Source organism: Pyrus communis, chromosome 3, assembly GCF_963583255.1.
Source record: "Pyrus communis chromosome 3, drPyrComm1.1, whole genome shotgun sequence".
NCBI classification, from domain to species: Eukaryota; Viridiplantae; Streptophyta; class Magnoliopsida; order Rosales; family Rosaceae; genus Pyrus; species Pyrus communis.
Window position 1 is genome coordinate 13,884,701 of NC_084805.1, and position 17,252 is coordinate 13,901,952.

At 37.8% G+C, this 17,252-nt stretch overlaps 1 protein-coding gene across 1 annotated transcript; it reads right to left on the reverse strand.

Moving 5' to 3' along the window:
* Window positions 1-1,503: 1,503 nt before the first annotated feature.
* On the reverse strand, window positions 1,504-4,470 carry LOC137728228 (uncharacterized). Its single transcript, XM_068467075.1, has 3 exons — window positions 4,432-4,470; window positions 1,788-2,481; window positions 1,504-1,580 (listed from the first exon to the last, which is right to left on the reverse strand). Exons 1-3 carry the CDS (start codon window positions 4,468-4,470, stop codon window positions 1,504-1,506), a joined length of 810 nt encoding a protein of 269 aa, XP_068323176.1.
* Between the last annotated feature and the right edge of the window lie 12,782 nt (window positions 4,471-17,252).

A 17,252-nucleotide genomic window follows, 5' to 3' on the forward strand; every position in this document is an offset into this window, starting at 1 on the left:
TTTCCGTTCTTCTGGAACGGTCTTTTCTCCCCCTAACGACGGGAAAATTGTCTCATCAAAGTGACAATCAGCAAAATGAGCTGTAAACATATCACCTGTCAAGGGTTCCAAATATCTAATGATAGATGGTGAATCAAAACCCACGTAAATTCCCAGTCTACGCTGAGGTCCCATTTTAGTGCGTTGCAGCGGTGCAATAGGCACATAAACAGCACAACCAAAAACTCGTAAATGGGAAATGTTTGGCTGATGTCCAAACACGAGTTGTACTGAAGAGTATTGATGGTTGGCTACAGGTCTCAATCGAACCAATGATGCAGCATGTAAGATGGCATGTCCTCATGCAGAGACTGGCAATTTGGTTTTCATAAGCAGAGTGCGAGCTATTAACTGAAGCCGCTTGATCAATGCTTCTGCTAAACCATTTTGAGTATGGACATGAGGAACAGGGTGTTCAACATCAATGCCCAATGTCATGCAATAATCATCAAAGGTTTGAGACGTAAATTCACCAGCATTATCAAGTCGGATTGACTTAATGGGATAATCTGGGAACTGTGCTCGTAACTTAATTATTTGAGCAAGAAGTCTCGCAAAGGCTACATTCCGAGTAGACAAGAGACAAACATGTGACCATCGGGTAGATGCATCAACCAAAACCATAAAATATCGAAATGGTCCACATAATGGTTGAATAGGCCCACAAATATCCCCTTGAATTCTTTGCAGAAATGATGGGGATTCAGCATCAACCTTTAGTTGAGATGGTCTAATTACCAACTTCCCTTGAGAACAAGCTTTGCAAGGGTTATCATTTAAGGCAGCAATGTGTCTGCTCACTAATGGATGTCCATTAGAGTTGGTAATGATCCTACGCATCATGGTAGATCCTGGATGACCCAGACGGTCATGCCAAAGCATGTAAACCTTTGAATCAATGAACTTCTGGTTCATGACAGTATGTGATTCAATTGTCCTTATGTATGTATAATATAATCCACTCGACATACCATGCAACTTCTCCAATATACGCTTCTGGGTATCATTGGAGGTAATGCATAGATACTCCACATTTTCTGCACTTTTTGTTTCAATGTGGTATCCATTTAGACGTATGTCTTTGAAACTCAACAAATTTCGAGTAGATCGAGTAGCATACAATGCATTCTGTATGGACAATATTGTTCCATTTAGTAACATAATCTGGGCTTGCCCTGAACCTTGAATTACATCTGAAGGTCCTGATATGTTGTTACCCCTACTCTTGTAGGTATTAAGCTTGAGAAATACTTTCGATCACGAAGTATTGTATGTGTGGTTGCACTGTCTGCAAGACAAATATCTCCGCCATTTCTCATGTTCTGAGAATAACCACAATTTTTATCCATGCTCTCTGAGTAAGAGAATCAGAATTAAAAGTAAGTTATAACAAGAAATTTACATGCCACTTTTATTGAATCTGAAAATACTACAAGTTCAGCATAATAAAAGTACATTAATGATTCAATCGGACCGATATACTTCATTTCCCCTTTCCACAATATAGTCTGAAACATCTAGATGAGTTGTGTTCAACTGCCCTGATAAGTCAAACACTGGATCAGGTATATCCATTGGTCTAGCCTGGTCGAGAAAGTTGGTCTCGACACCCTTCTCCTTGAGGGAGGCTTGATACAGATCCACTAGATGTTTTGGGGTACGACAAGTACGCGCCCAATGCCCATTGCCACCACACCTATGGCAGGCTCCTTCAGGGTTTCTAGAAGCATTATTCATATGAGCTTTGCCTTTGTGGCGATTCGTATTTTTGAAGCTCGGGCTTGAATTATGCCTCGGAACCTGGTGGTGAAACTGAACTCCATGGTTCTTGCCTTTTCTATTCCATCGACCTCGCTTGTGGCCACGTCCTCGTTTATGATTATCACCACCAGAGGATGTGGCGTTCACTTCAAGGGAAGCAGCATTCACTTCTGGGAATGGTGCAGATCCAGTAGGTCGGGAATGATGGTTTTTCATCAGGAGCTCATCATTCTGTTCAGCTACTAAGAGCACAGATATCAGCTGGTTGTACTCAGTGTAGCCTCGTGCTCTATACTGCTGCTGCAGGAGCACGTTGGAGGCATGAAATGTGCTGAGAGTTTTTTCCAGCATATGCTCCTCAGTAATAATATCCCCACAGAGCTTCATCTGAGAGGTAATTCTGAACAATGCAGAATTGTATTCTGCCACTGACTTGAAGTCTTGGATCCTCAGATGAGTCCACTCATAGCGGGCCCTTGGAAGAATCACCGTTGTCTGGTGATTGTATCTGTTTCTCAAGGCATTCCAGAGAGCTAACGGATCTTCAACCGTTAAGTACTCGCTCTTTAGCGCCTCATCAAGATGGCGGCGAATGAAAATCATGGCCTTTGCCTGATCTTGAGAGGATGAGTTGCTCTCTTCCCTGATGGTATCTCCAAGATTCCCTGCTTCCAGATGAATCTTGGTATCCAGTACCCAGGTCAGGTAATTCTTCCCGGTAATATCCAGGGCAGCAAATTCAAGCTTCGCCAAGTTCGCCATTTTCTTTTCTGAAAGAAAATGAGATGTGTAAGAACTTGCAATAATATGTATTCCTGAAGGAATATGATGTTAGAACTTCTGGTTCTTACAAATTTTTCATTTTGATCTTCAGGCCAAAATGATAAGCACTCGAAACTTCTGGCTCGAGATTTTCAGGGTGAATGAGAAGGACGATCGTACCGCACCATTCTCATTGAAATAATGTAATATAGAATGGGCGATTATTCCGCACCACTCAAGTAACAGGAAAATTAAATATGCAGAGCAGCGTGGGCGATTATACCGCACCACATAAAATTGCAATGAAATTAAACAGCAGGTAAATTCAAATATGCAGGGTAGGGTGTGTGATTATACCGCTCCACCTAAAAATTGCAGTAAAATTAAATCTGTAGTCCAAGATAGGCGATGATACCGCACCGTCTTGGATCGCAGGAAGAATAAATTTGCAGTTCAAGATGGGCGATTGTACCGCACCATCTTGGATTGCAGTAGAATTAACATAAATAAATACTGAGTTAGTAATCAATCTCTACACCAAACAAGTAATCAAAGATGTATGTAACCGTTAGTTGGAGGACTATGAGCAGGCACGGAGCAAACAATTCGTCGCGAGGGTACACGGTGCAGTTGAGGCAGAGGAAGAAGATGAACAGTAAAAACCTTAAAGGAAACATTTTTTTTTTTTTTTTTTTCTTTCTTTCGTTCGTTCGGCGAAGAGAGATGAGAGAATAATTATATATAGAGACTCGTGCTGATAACGTGTTATAAAAGGATTAAAGTTTGAGAGATAACCTTTTAAGTGGTGGGTGCAAGGTAGATGTAAAATGCCACACTAAAATTATAGCACAGGCAGATAACAAATAAAAAGGCAGAGGAGTAGATGATGTTACTGATATTTTTCTCTAGTTTTCTTTCTTCTTCTTATTTTCTTGTAACTTACAAACATGCGGAGTGCTCTATTTATAGAGCGTCTCCAAACTGATGCAGTCATTACAATTCACTTTCCAATTTCACTTTGCATGGGCATTGAAAACTTTGCCCATGCAGAAGACTTTTGCTTTGTGGGCATTCATTGCCATTAGACATTAGACTTTTCAACACTCCCCCTTGGATGCCCACATATCAACATGAGTTGCCTCGTTAAAACCTTGCTTGGAAAAACCCAGTGGGAAAAAACCATAGCGAAGGAAAAAGAGTACAACTTTTCCTGGATCGTTGATATAGTGTCAAGTATGCTTATGTTGCCTCGTTGAAACCTTGATAAGAAAAACCCAGTGGGAAAAATCCTAATCGAAGGAAAAAGAGTACAACAAGCATGTATCAGGGATGCTCCCCCTGATATGTATCTCCCCCTGATTCCGCATTTTCCAAATTTAGCTGTTTGGTAAGTCGACGTAATCCGATGCCTTGCACTAACTTCTGAAATGTGCACTTTGGTAGAGATTTGGTGAACAAGTCTGCCAGATTTTCATTTGAACGGATTTGTCTGACTTCAATAACTTTAGCCTTCTGAAGCTCATGTGCACTGAAAAACTTTGGAGATATGTGTTTAGTCTTATCGCCCTTGATGAATCCTTCCTTCATTTGGGCAACACAGGCTGCATTATCTTCATGGATGACAGTTGGATTGTCTGTCTTCGAAGTTAGACCACATGAATTCCGGATATGATGGATCATTGATCTTAACCAAGAACATTCACGACTTGCTTCATGTAAAGCAAGTATTTCTGAATGATTTGAAGATGTAGCAACTAATGTTTGCTTGGTTGAGCGCCATGAGATTGCTGTATCTCCATTCTTAAACACATATCCAGTTTGTGAGCGGGCTTTATGCGGATCAGAGAGGAAGCCATATCTAACAAGGACCTGGTCATCTGTGGAGTTCTTTGAGTAGAAGAGACCCATGTCTGTTGTCCCACGAAGGTATCGCAATACATCTTTGATACCCTTCCAATGGCGAATTGTTGGAGCAGAGCTATACCTTGCTAACAAATTAACTGAAAAAGCTATATCTGGTCTAGTACATTGTGCTAAATACAACAAAGCACCTACTGCACTCAGATATGGTACTTCTGGACCAAGGACCAGCTCATCATCTTCTTTTGGACGAAATGGATCTTTCTTAATGTCCAAAGAACGAACGACCATTGGCGTGCTTAGTGGATAAGCCTTGTCCATACCAAATCGCTTCAGAATTTTTTCAATGTAAGCTGATTGGTGGACCAAAATCCCACTAGCACAATGCTCGATCTGCAGGCCGAGACAATATTTTGTTTTTCCAAGGTCTTTCATTTCAAATTCGCTTTTCAGATATTCAGCAGTTTTATTGAGCTCTTCAGGAATCCCAACTAGATTCATATCATCAACATATACTGCCACTATAGCGAATCCAGAATTGGATTTCTTAATGAACACACAAGGGCAAATAACATTGTTGATCTTCTTCAATTCATTAAAAACGAAATCCAAACTGTTTTTAACATGTGATTTAAAAAATAGTCTAAAATAAGTGCCCTATCATTTGCTATAGGGATGTACAATCCAGACATCCCATTTTACTTCTCACATACCCTTTGATAATTTTTGTCTGTTGATCTTCTTCAATTCATCCGATTCGACGACCGAAAATCAAAATAATGTGTATGAAGTAAATTTAGGTACGTGGATATCACATCATTTTTTCATAATCAAAACTACATGGGTTGAGGTGAAATCCATGTCAGACGTACGTCAATTGGACAAAAGTTGCCGTCCTCAAAAATTCATTATAATATTAGCCTTATTCATATTGTTCAACCGTGTCAGAAGATTCATTCAAGATCTTCATGTTTGTATATATCTATTAATTAATTATTATTCATACACTTGGGAGATAACTAGGTTCGGGCAGTATCTCCAAATTTGATATCATCAATTACACAGCTGCATCATGCATGCACTGATTTGTGAATTCCCTACAAGTGAGTCCAAATTATTATAAAAAATGAGCCATAAAAAGTTTAATAGAGATCGATTATCCCTTATTTTTATGAACATTACAAAAGCATACGTGGGAGATTTGTAAATTATTTCTTTTAAGTAGGGGTTTGCAAGTGGATGGTGCTTCATATTTTCTTTTACTTTCTACATATCTTGTTAATTTCTATTTTTTGATTTTATTTAATTTATTAAATCCAACGGTAGAAAAAAATTAAAAGGCATGAAAAGTGTAAAACAGTATTTGGATAGCAACACCTTTTACAAATCTCTCTCAGATGCCTTAATAATGCTCATGGATGACTTTTCTAATCCCTTTTTGTTACCCTTTGAACATTCCTTACTAATTTGATCCCAATATCCTTCAAGACTTGGAAACACGTCAATTAAACATAGGCTAAGGGAACATTCTGCTATATGATATGTGGTTAACTGCATTTATTTAATGTTGATGTGTTACCAGTGGTTATAACTTAAATTGATAAAGATGAATGCCCTAATTAGTGTAATCGAATTTTATCAAACTGTTTATTTAATGTAATCAAATTTTAAACCTATCATTTATATGTAAAGATGAATATCATTGTAGTACCCATGATACTTTTTAGGCTTATATTTAGTTATACTCACTTGAACTCGAGTTCAATCATACTTTGCCTCCTTGAAACTCAAAACTAGCCATTTTGCTTTGTGAAACTCGATTTTGGTCCCACTTTGCCTCCTGAAACACAAAAATCATAACTTTACCCCCTAAAACTCAATATTTTCTCCACTTTGGCTTGTTTCTATGTATTTCATTAAATAACCATTAAGTTTATTTATGTGACATAATTAGGGTCCACTTATGGTTGACATGACCTACGTATAAAGCTAACATATCTAATAATATTGTATAATTAGTTCCATTGTTTTTTCATTTCTTATGTTCTTATGTTCTTAATGGAGGCATGGCTAGTGAGGAGAGAATATGCTTCTTTTTGTTCCTTTTTAGCATATTACCAATTATAAATTTTGAATGGATGAACTTATTCTAAAATATAGAAACAAGGCAATGTAAAACGAATTTTGAGTTTCAAGGAGTAAATTCGCAAGTTTTGAGTTTAAGGAGCGAAGTGAGATCAAAATTGAGTTTTAGGGAGCAAAATGAGATCAAAATTGAGTTCCATGGAGTAAAGCGGCGAGTTTTGAGTTTCAGTGGGCCAAGTGGGATTAAAATCGAGTTCCAGAGATTATGACAAAATGGGATTGAAATCAAGTTCCAAGGAGTGTAGTTGAAAATAAGTCTTAATTTTAGATACCTTAACAAATTAAAGACTGATTATGATAGAAAGGCTATTCCTAAAATTAACATAGTAAATAGGATTAAATACATAAAATCCCATAACCTTTTAGTGTCATTCAAAATTGGTCTTAACCTTTTTAAACATTCCACACAAGTACTCAGTCTATTAAAAATGTCACATTAGTTAAGCCCCAGTTAATTTTTCAAACATAGATTGCATTTAAAACCCACGACTAGTTATATCATGGACAATATTAATATTAGTTGTCTCAAAATCTAAATTTCAAACATAGATTATATAATATGGAATCCAATGATCAAATGGTTATTCAGTATACTGAATAAAAAATGGACCCAAATTACATCAAGAGGGCAACCTCTTAACAAAGAAGAGGATTAAGAATTCAGATAGGGTTTCAAGGAGCTTGTTTCTATTCATGTGATTTCCACATTCGCCAATTATCAGCTCGTAAAGCTTCTAGTTTTTCTTTTGGGGTGGTGAAGATGGTGGTGGTCGCATCATAGCAGTCAAACTCATTTTAGCAACCATGCCCTTCTTCTCGATGTTGGTAGCTTGAGTTGTAGGTGGAGTTGGTAGTTTTGTGTCGGGTTTGGAGGTGATTCCTTATGAGGATGGTCGTAACCGTTAGTTAGTGGAGGCTATGCATCCATGACCTTTTTATTGATTGTGGAGACAAAGTAAGCCTAGTTAATCTAACAGATTTTTAATTGGTGCTTAATGGATGTAACATTTTTAATAGGTTGGGTATTTATTTGAAATGTTTAAAAAGGTGGAGACCAATTTAGAATCACCCTAAAATATTAGGGTGCTTTAGGTACTTAATCCTAGTAAATAAGTAATGCCATTACTAGCAAACAAAAATGGAAGCGGTGAAGCGGTGAAGCGGTCCATGTTGGCCAAGGGAGGACAAAAATTCAATGGACTTGTCTTTGCAGAGGGAAGTTCCTCGCTAATTTGTTGCACTAGTTTCCTGCAATTTAGTTGTACAAGATACCTTTCTTAATTTGTGATCATATTATTGTAGGTTTTGTGAGCTGTTCAACTGCATCATCTCTCCTTAACTGTAGACCGAAATTATGCATGACCAAGAGGACCAAAATTTCGTTTTCGACAAAAAAGTCTGTCTCTCTCTCTCTCTCTCTCATATTTCTTGCTGCCACACAATTGAATAGCGAACGTTTGTTAACTTTTGGTCACTCACTTTATTCGAGAGATATTTTGTTTTTATGAAAGATGAATTGAACTTTACAAACCTAAGTGGTCAAATCTTAGTCTAAGAAAAATTACATATAAAAGGTTACTAAATCAAATATATGAATGAAAATATCGTGCCCTATTAGAAAATTCATCAGCCACTATATATTTTTTTTCATGGAATAATATGTATAATTGTAGAATTATGATTCTTTGTATATATGTGCAAAAAGTATTACAACATATATAGAGTTATATTAATCTCTATGGAGATAGGAATTATATACTATTTATAATTGGAAATTACATTCCTATAATCTCTATTGAGGTAGGAATTATATATTATAACCCCCCAACCTGGATGAGCCTGATCGGACAAGGATAGAGCAAAGGAGTTATGACGAAGCTAATGAAGAGATTTAGTCAGAGAATTGGCCTGTTGATCAAAAGAGGGAATGTAACAAACATGATCACTACCAAAAGAAACTTTTTCACATGCAAAGTGATAATTAAGTTTGATTTGCGAGCATGATGAACTGGATTAGCTGCAAGATAGGTAGCACTCAAATGATCACAAAGTAGTAAAATAAGAGTAGTCAAGCGAACCAAGAAGGAAGCAAACCCAAGTGGTATCAACACAGGTATAAGAAAGGGAGCGATACTTAAACTCAGCACTCGAATGGGAAACAATGGGGGTGCTATTGTAGCACCAAGAGATGAGATTAGAACCAAATATTTAAGATAACCAGTAGTAGAGTGCCTAGTATTCGGATAAATAGATAAAGCAACATAAGTAGTCTGAGGGCACGGATGAATCCTGAAGTTTAAAGGACCTTTAACATAACGGAGAATCCTTGTAGTTGCTATCAAGTGAGTAGTGTGAGGAGAACTTATATGATGAGCAACAATGTTGATAGAAAAGGAAATGTCAAGATGAGTAAGAGTAAGATATTGGAGAGAGCCAACTAACTCACGAAAAATAGTGGGAGAAGCAAGCAAAGAGCCATCTGTAGTAGTGAGAACAACCTTAGTAACAAAAGGAGTCGGGGCAGGGGTTGGCTTACAGAAAATCATATCAAACTTTGTACGAAGATTAGATCATATTTAAGTTGATAAACATGTAGGCCAATGGAGTCATAAGTAACTTGTAATCTCAGAAAATAACTGAGGGCCCATAAATCCTTAATGTCAAACCGCTTTTTAAGAACATCAACATACTGAGTAACAAGATTTGAAAAGCTGCCACTAACAACAATATCTTCCACATAAAGTAGCAAATATAATAGTGCGAGTGAGATGTTGAAGTATAAAAAAAAAGAGGAATCATCAATACTATGAATTAATCCAATGGACAAGAGGAAAGAACGAATCTGGTTAAACCAAGCATGAGGAGCCTGCTTGATACTATAGGGAGATTTGTGAAGGTGGCAGACATGATGAAGACGTGTAGAGTCAACAAAGCCAATGGCTGATCCATGTAGACATCTTCATGAAGAAACCTATGGAGAAATGCATTTTTGACATCCAATTGGCATAAAGTCCAATCCCGAGAAATAGCCAAACTTAGAGCAATGTGTAAAGTGGTAGATTTAATAATAGGACTAAACGTCTCAGCATAATCAATACTTAGCAGATGATGAAAACTTATTGCCATAAGACGAGCTTTATACCTTTCAATAGAACCATCATGATTATGCTTAACACCGTAAACCAATTTGCAGATAGTGTTTTGACCAGGATGAGAAGACACAAGAGACCATTTTGATTACGCAAAAGATCATTAATTTCCTCTATCATGGCTAGCTACCAGTGAGGATGTTTAGATGCATGTGAGAAACATATAGGTTCGTCAATTTCAAGAGACGCTAAAAAGGTGTGCAAAAAAGGATACCGCACAATGCCATCAATGTGGGTTTTAAGTTTAATGATCCCATCACAAAGCCAAGTGACCATGGAGTGAGTGGAAGTATCAAATTAAGGATGGGGCACTGGCCCAGAGCTTGTTGGTGGATGAGTAGGCATGGGCCTAGTGCTATTTGATAGAGGAACATGCAGAAGGCCAGGGTTGTCTGATGGTGGAATGGGCATTAGCCCAAGCGTTTTGTTGGGGAATAAGGTGCGTGCCCAGTGATGCCAAGTCCAACTAGTGGTGTAGTGGGTGCGAGCCTAGACATAGACAGAGGCCTAGAGGAAGATTGGGCATGCTGAAGCTCAAAATTGCATGTACATTAGGAAAAGGGTTGAGATGATGCAGCAAAGTCAAGAGGCTGGCCACAGGAAAACTATGAGCTTGAGGCAGACCATGATGAGTTAGATAATGGGTTGTGTATAGGGATGGCCCGCACTGGAGATTCACACACCCGAGAAAAGAAGACTTGTTAAAAATAGGTGGCTTGTCAGCGAGGGGATAAAGATGGCGGAATGGGCTTACACAATAGTTGGGTGAGGTGGCTTGGGTAATAAGAAGTTTCGTATACTTTGAAGAAGGTGATACCTACATAACACTGCAAGGAAAAGAAGACTCGTTAAAAATAACATGACGTGACACTTAGGCATGACTAGTAGAGGGATTAAGAAAATGATAACCTCTATCATGAGAACTATAACCTAGAAAGACACAATGTTTAGAACGACTCTCTAACTTATGAGCAATGTATGGTTCAAGATGAGGACAACAGAGACAATGAAAAACACGAAGATGAGAGTAGGTGAAAGAATGACTAAAAAGGACTTGATAAGGAGTGGTCTAACCTAAAACTGGTGTGAGAATGAGATTAATAAGATGAGCGACAATGTGAGCCGCTTCAACCCATAAGATGTGAGGTTAACTGGCGGTGTGGAGAAGGGAGTGAATAAGGGTGGCAATGTGGCAATGTTTCTGTTCGGCAAGACCATTTGATTGTAGTTGTTGAGTATGGGGGCAAGAATATCGTTGTTCGATTCCATGTTCATGGTAAAAGGTAGAAAATGATTGATTGACATATTCAATACCATTGTCACTCTGGCGGACTATAATTGTGGCGTAAAACAGGTTATGAATCTTGGCAACAAAGTGTTTAAAGTGATCAAAAGACCTCAGATTTTCATTTCATAGGTTTAATCGAGGAATAACGTGAAAAATCATGAGTACATAGTACATAATAACAAAAACCACTGACAGAAGTAATTGAAGACATCCACACATCATAATGAATAATACAAAAAAGGGAAGAACCACGAATATTATTATTAGAATAAAAGGGTAATTGGCTAGACTTGCTAAGGGCACAGTCCGTACAAACGACTCTGTCGACTTTGACTGTAGGATTTAAACTAGAACAAAGACGAGACATGACTAATGACGATGGATGACCAAAATGTTGGTGCCAAGTGGTAGAAGAAACGGTGACATAGGCTAAAAGTATGGCAAAGACAGTGGAAGACAGAGACAAATGATGAAGCCCATCTTTACAGAGGCTTGGAAACAACAACACACTAGTAAGTGAGCCATTGATTGGATAAAAATAGGGAGTTAAGACAAAGAATACTAAATTGTCGTGGTAAAACAAGCAACATGCAAAATATTTTTATGAAGTTCAAGAATAAAAAAGGTATTTCGAAGGTAAAAATTAGAAGAACCAAGAGAAAGAGGAATGTTACCAATATGGAAAATGTTCATAGCATCACCATTACCTAAGTAGATATAAGAAAGACCGACACAGAGATGTATATGAGGAACCAAAGACGATTGACCTGTAATGTGGTGGGTAGCTTTCGTGTCAAGACACCAAATAGGTTCGAGTTGTTGTGTAAATTGGGTTCCAAAGAAAGATGGTGCCTAATCTGGCCTGCTGTAACAATGTGGACAAGTTTAGTAGGTGTGTTGAGAAGTGTTACAGTTGTGACACCAAGCAGGGCCAAGGATGAAGGCTGCTGTAGTGGGTTGAGAAGGGCGTGAAGTTAGGAAAGTACAGGCTGCTGGGGTAGAAAATTAGGCAAAACAAGTTGGACGGAGCTTGTATTAAAGTAAGGCTACAACTAAGCATTCCAAGGTTGCGGCTGATGGTTAATGGGTTGGGTTATATTAAAAGGCTAATGTGAATGATTCTATGGCCTACGATTGCCTCTAGGGCTAGAGGGGCCACGCTAGCCTCCATGGTTACGTTGACCACCACCCCTAGAATGGCCACGACCACCACCAATCCTTAAATTGGAATAGGACGATGGATTCACCATGAGAAAAGCTTGGCCACTATGAACTCCAGAATTATGTTTGGGATTTTATTTGTCAAATGTGAGGAGTTTGGAACATAACTCCATGAAGAAAGGTAGATGGCCATTGAACAAGGTAGTGGTGAGCATCCAGTAATCAGGTTGAGTTCACAAATAGTAAACATAACAAGATCTTTAACAGAAATAGGCTCACAAATTGCAACAAATTGATCAGTAAGATATTTGGCTTCTTCAATGTATGCATATACGGTGTTGGCCTTTGGACAAATTCAATAGTTAAAAGCGCATAGCGGCTTCATTAGGGACAAAGGTCATAGAAAATTGTGTGTGAAGACAATCATACAAGGCATGAGATGAAACACAACTAATAGTGAAATAAGGTAAGGATTCAAAGATCGTACTCATGTGATAGCTAAGTAACAGTTGGTCTTGTTGATACCAATAGAGGAACTCATGATTAGGGATTTTAGGAGGAGAGAGAAGATCGACTTCATTGTATTTAGGATTGGCAATGGTGGGTGGGGGAGAGGAAGAAGAACCGTCTACATATTTCCAAAGATTATGACCAATGAAAAAGACTTTGAGTTGACGAACCCAAACAATACAGTTGGTGATAGAAAGTTTAAGGACGTTTGCAGTGTTTTGGACATAAAGAGAGGAAGAAGATGATGCCATAGGGGGAGGGATGTGAACGGCCAGTGGATCTGGTTATTCTTTTTTTTTTTATTTTTTTTATATATATATATATAAAAAAATTATTTTGTGTGTGTGGTTTGGACGGCAAAAGGAAGGAAGAAGAGAAAAACCTATGGCCTAAGAAAATTTAGACAAGTGATACCATGTAGAATTATGATTCATTGTATTGATCTGTGAAAATATTACAACATATATAGTTATATTAATCCCCATTGAGGTAGGAATCCTACACTAAATAGAATTGTAACTTACATTCCTATAATACATGCTAAAATCACGGAGATAATTTTGGAGTAATTAATGGCATGTTTACGTATCCGTAATCGGAAACAAAACACGAAATTGAATTCCAATTACGAGATAGTCCTTTGTTTATCTAACATGGAGGAATCAAAATTTATGTGGGTCCCATCTAAATTCTGGAATCCCATTCCTATTTTTGGAGGATTTGGACTCCCTAATGAGGGAGGGATTTGGATCCTGGAAGACGTGGGTAATCAGAATGGACTTATTTTACCCAATGTTCTAAAAATCAGCCAAGGCGCTAGGCGGCGGAGCTCCGACCTGATTTAGACCAAAACGTTTAGTTAGGCGAGGAGGACTTAGGCATCTGCCTAGGCGCTCACTAGGCGCCTTAGGTGGCGTTAGGCGGTGGTCTAGGCAGTTTGAATCTCGCTGCAAATCCGATCTACAACTTCTAATCTTGTATGTAGCAGCAGAGCCTCGGCAAATTTCTGCAGCTCATCACTGTGAAGATGAGGGATGAAAGAGTGCGAAGAGAAAGAGAGAGAGAGACTATTAAACATTTCAATCTGTGGTGGCGCAAGTTGGATTTGAGATCCAATTTTAAGGTTTTGACAGGGCGAAGAAGAAGAACGAAGATGAGGGAAAAGAGATTGCGAAGAGAGAGAGAGAGAAAGAGAGAGAGAGAGAGAAAGAGAGAGAGAGAAAGAAAGAATCACTAAAAGATCCAATTTTCTGAAAGGGCAAAGAAGAAGAAACGAATAGGCTATACAAATGACATTTCACTTTCCAAGGTCAAAAGCTGGTGATGACTAGGGTCCATCTTGGGTGATGTGAAAGACGTAAGGTGGACAACTACTACTTGAAGGGTCATCAAATGGTTTTAATTATGAAAACCACCCACTTGCATGGGCTTTATATATATATATATATATATGTTATATAAATTATAAATTATTTAGATAATATTTTTTTTCCCTAGGCAAGCATATTATATATGCACATAAAACATTCACATATGTATGTTCTTCTATAAGAAATAACATATTATTCAATAATTATCTACATCTGATATAGTAAATTTAATTAATTCATATAATATTTAAGAAATTTACCTAAATGCGCCTAGGCCGCCTAGGCGCTCGCATAGACTCCGCCTAGCTGCCTAGGTGCTAAGCGCTAGCCCACCACCTGACTAGCGCTTAGCGTTTTTGTGAAATCCCATTCCCGAATTTCACTATTATAATCTACGTATTTGTATTATTGAGATTTTATATTATTTTTCGAGAATTTATATTCATTTATTTGAAATTAGATTTCAATTAAACTAGTTACGAAGAGTGAAGTTTGGAAAATTATTATTTACTTGTTGACCTTTCGAGGTCACAAGTAACGTTTTCGAATAGATCTCGAACCCATGAACGCACAGGCGAAAGTTGTTTACGAGTCTGGGTTATAATGGTATAACTACAGACGTTTGAAGTTGTGAACTATAGATTGTGGAAATTATTTAATTCCCACATGTGGGTTTAAAGTTAAGGGGAAGGGGGACCAATCATATTATGAGTGGAAAAAAAAAAAAACCAATGAGGAGGAAGAGGAAACGGGAGGGAAAAGAAAAAGAAAAAGAAAGGGGATATTTCCCCTCCATTCCTGTGGACCCATTTACCCGCGCCAACCCGGAGTGGTTTTCGGCCAATTCCACCATTTTTTTTAGGAAAAATTTAAATATCAATCACCTGCAACCTCTTCCACCATCTCCCATCTTCCATTTCTACCCTAAGTTGAGGGTTTTTAGGTCCAAAACCGTGTAAAAACTGTGCGGGTGACCCATGGAGCTTTGACGGCGATTCCACCGTTCCGGTGAGGTTCACCACCCACCACCACCCTTAGTCAACTCCCCTCGGACCCAGGAACAAGTCCCAACAGGTTGTAGGGGTGTTGGAACACCAAGGAAGTTGAATTGAAGAACACCCACCTTATGGTTTTTGGCGGTTCATGGCTAGTTTGGGGTGTTTTCCGGCCAAATTGGCCTTGGCCGCAAGTATAAAGTTTACTCTACTTGTAGAGATCTTCATTCTTGTGAAATTTGAGAATTTTTGGAAAAAGTCGAATTTTCCGATATGTAACATTTGATTTATGAAATGCTGTTGGTTGAGTATATTTTCAATAAGGTCCGTCACTTGAATATTCTAATAATTGACGATCTTATCTTTGAATTGACACCAAATTTTAGTATGCTATTGTAGATATGGTTTACGGACCTTAGGGTATTACTAGTGAAAATCTAGTGGGCCTATATTGGTTTGTTAGCGACTTGAATATATGAGATATGTTTATTATCTTAATTTCTTTTATTGGTACCAATTGTGAATAAGAATTGGTCTTATGAATATGATTTCTATTGAAATGTGATTTTATATATTTAGCCATAAACCTATGTTTATTAAACATGATTTGGCTTGTGTACTGATGAGGATTGTGATATGTGATTTGACTTGCATATTTGAAAGGTGGTTAATGTGCATAGATGGTATGATATAATAAAATGCGGGTGACTTTAATATATGTGATATTGGTAATTACCCATGTTTTCATAAGTATGATTCGGTGTGGATATGAATTGGTTTTATGAATATGTTTCTATTGAATTGTTATTTCCAATACTGAGACATTGATTTAAGTTTATGAAATGAGATTTGATATGTATATATTGAAATATGGTTTGATTGGTTTGCTTGGTATGTTGTAATGAAATGTGCGGACTAGTGGTAGACCGTTAACCCGTGGTGATGGGGATTTGTTGCTTCGATATGGTTTTATCTCCCGTTTTGATGATTCGTTCTAAATTTAGTATTTGTGCCTTATTTCCCTTGGTTGAACTTTTGTAAATTAAGTAACTTGTGCTTGTCTCATTTCTTTGAGCCGTTGTATATATGGTTGTTGGCCTTCCGTGATTCCGTTAAGTGATGGTCCGGAATTGTATCCACTCGGATTCCGTTGAGAGTTGGTCCGGAATCCTTCCTACTCCGCGATTCCGTTGAGTGATGGTTCAGAATCGTATCCACTCGGATTCCGTTGAGAGATGTTCCGTTGAGTGATGGTCCGGAATCGTATCCACTCGGATTCCGTTAAGAGATGTTCCGTTGAGTGATGGTCCGGAATCCCTCCTACTCCTCGATTTCGTTGAGTGATGGTTCGGGATCGTATCCACCTTGGGTTTCATTGAGTTTGGATTGAGATAGCTTCAAAGATGTAGACTTCGGCCGAACTGCATCCTTCTAGCCCTAGTTTTTAATGTACATATGAACGATGGATTTTGAGAATCTTGTGCTTTGAATTAGAAAAGTCGTTGGATGTCTGGGTGACTCCTTCAAAGTTGTCAGTGACTTGATTATGCTTTCATAAAGCATGATTCTATATTTGATGTTTATAGATTGTGATCGATGACACTAATTTTACATGTGAAAAACCGATTGATAGTTTTGGATTCCGTTGAGTGGTCCATAATCCCTACTCTTGCTCATTTCCATAAGTTATACTTGTACCCTGGATTTGAGTGAATGAGAATTACCCACAATAAATCTTGTGAGTATATATTAGAATTATCAAGTTATTAAATCTTGTGAGTATAAATTAGAATTATCAAGTTATTACTTGAAATCCAGGTAGGGAATTATATAGAAGTCCTTTATTAATTTTGAGCATTGAGATGTGATCTGATTAACTGATTAACATAATTAAATGTTAATATCGTGCCTCATTGATATCATGGACTAGGTTACTTGAGATGATTGTGGAAGGATGTTGAATATGATTGTTATTAAAATAATTAGATCAGTGATCAATGCGACTAGAGGATACTATTGTGCTTTATTGATTCTTTGATATATTACATGATATGAATAACGATTTTATGTTGAAACATAACGATTTATATGATGGATGAAATAGAAACCTTTACTGTCTTGCGGGTTGTTATGTAGTTTGAATCGAATAATTCATGCTTGTCAAGTTCAAATGTTTGATTGAGGAATGTTATGCATTTTGGCTTAAACATGC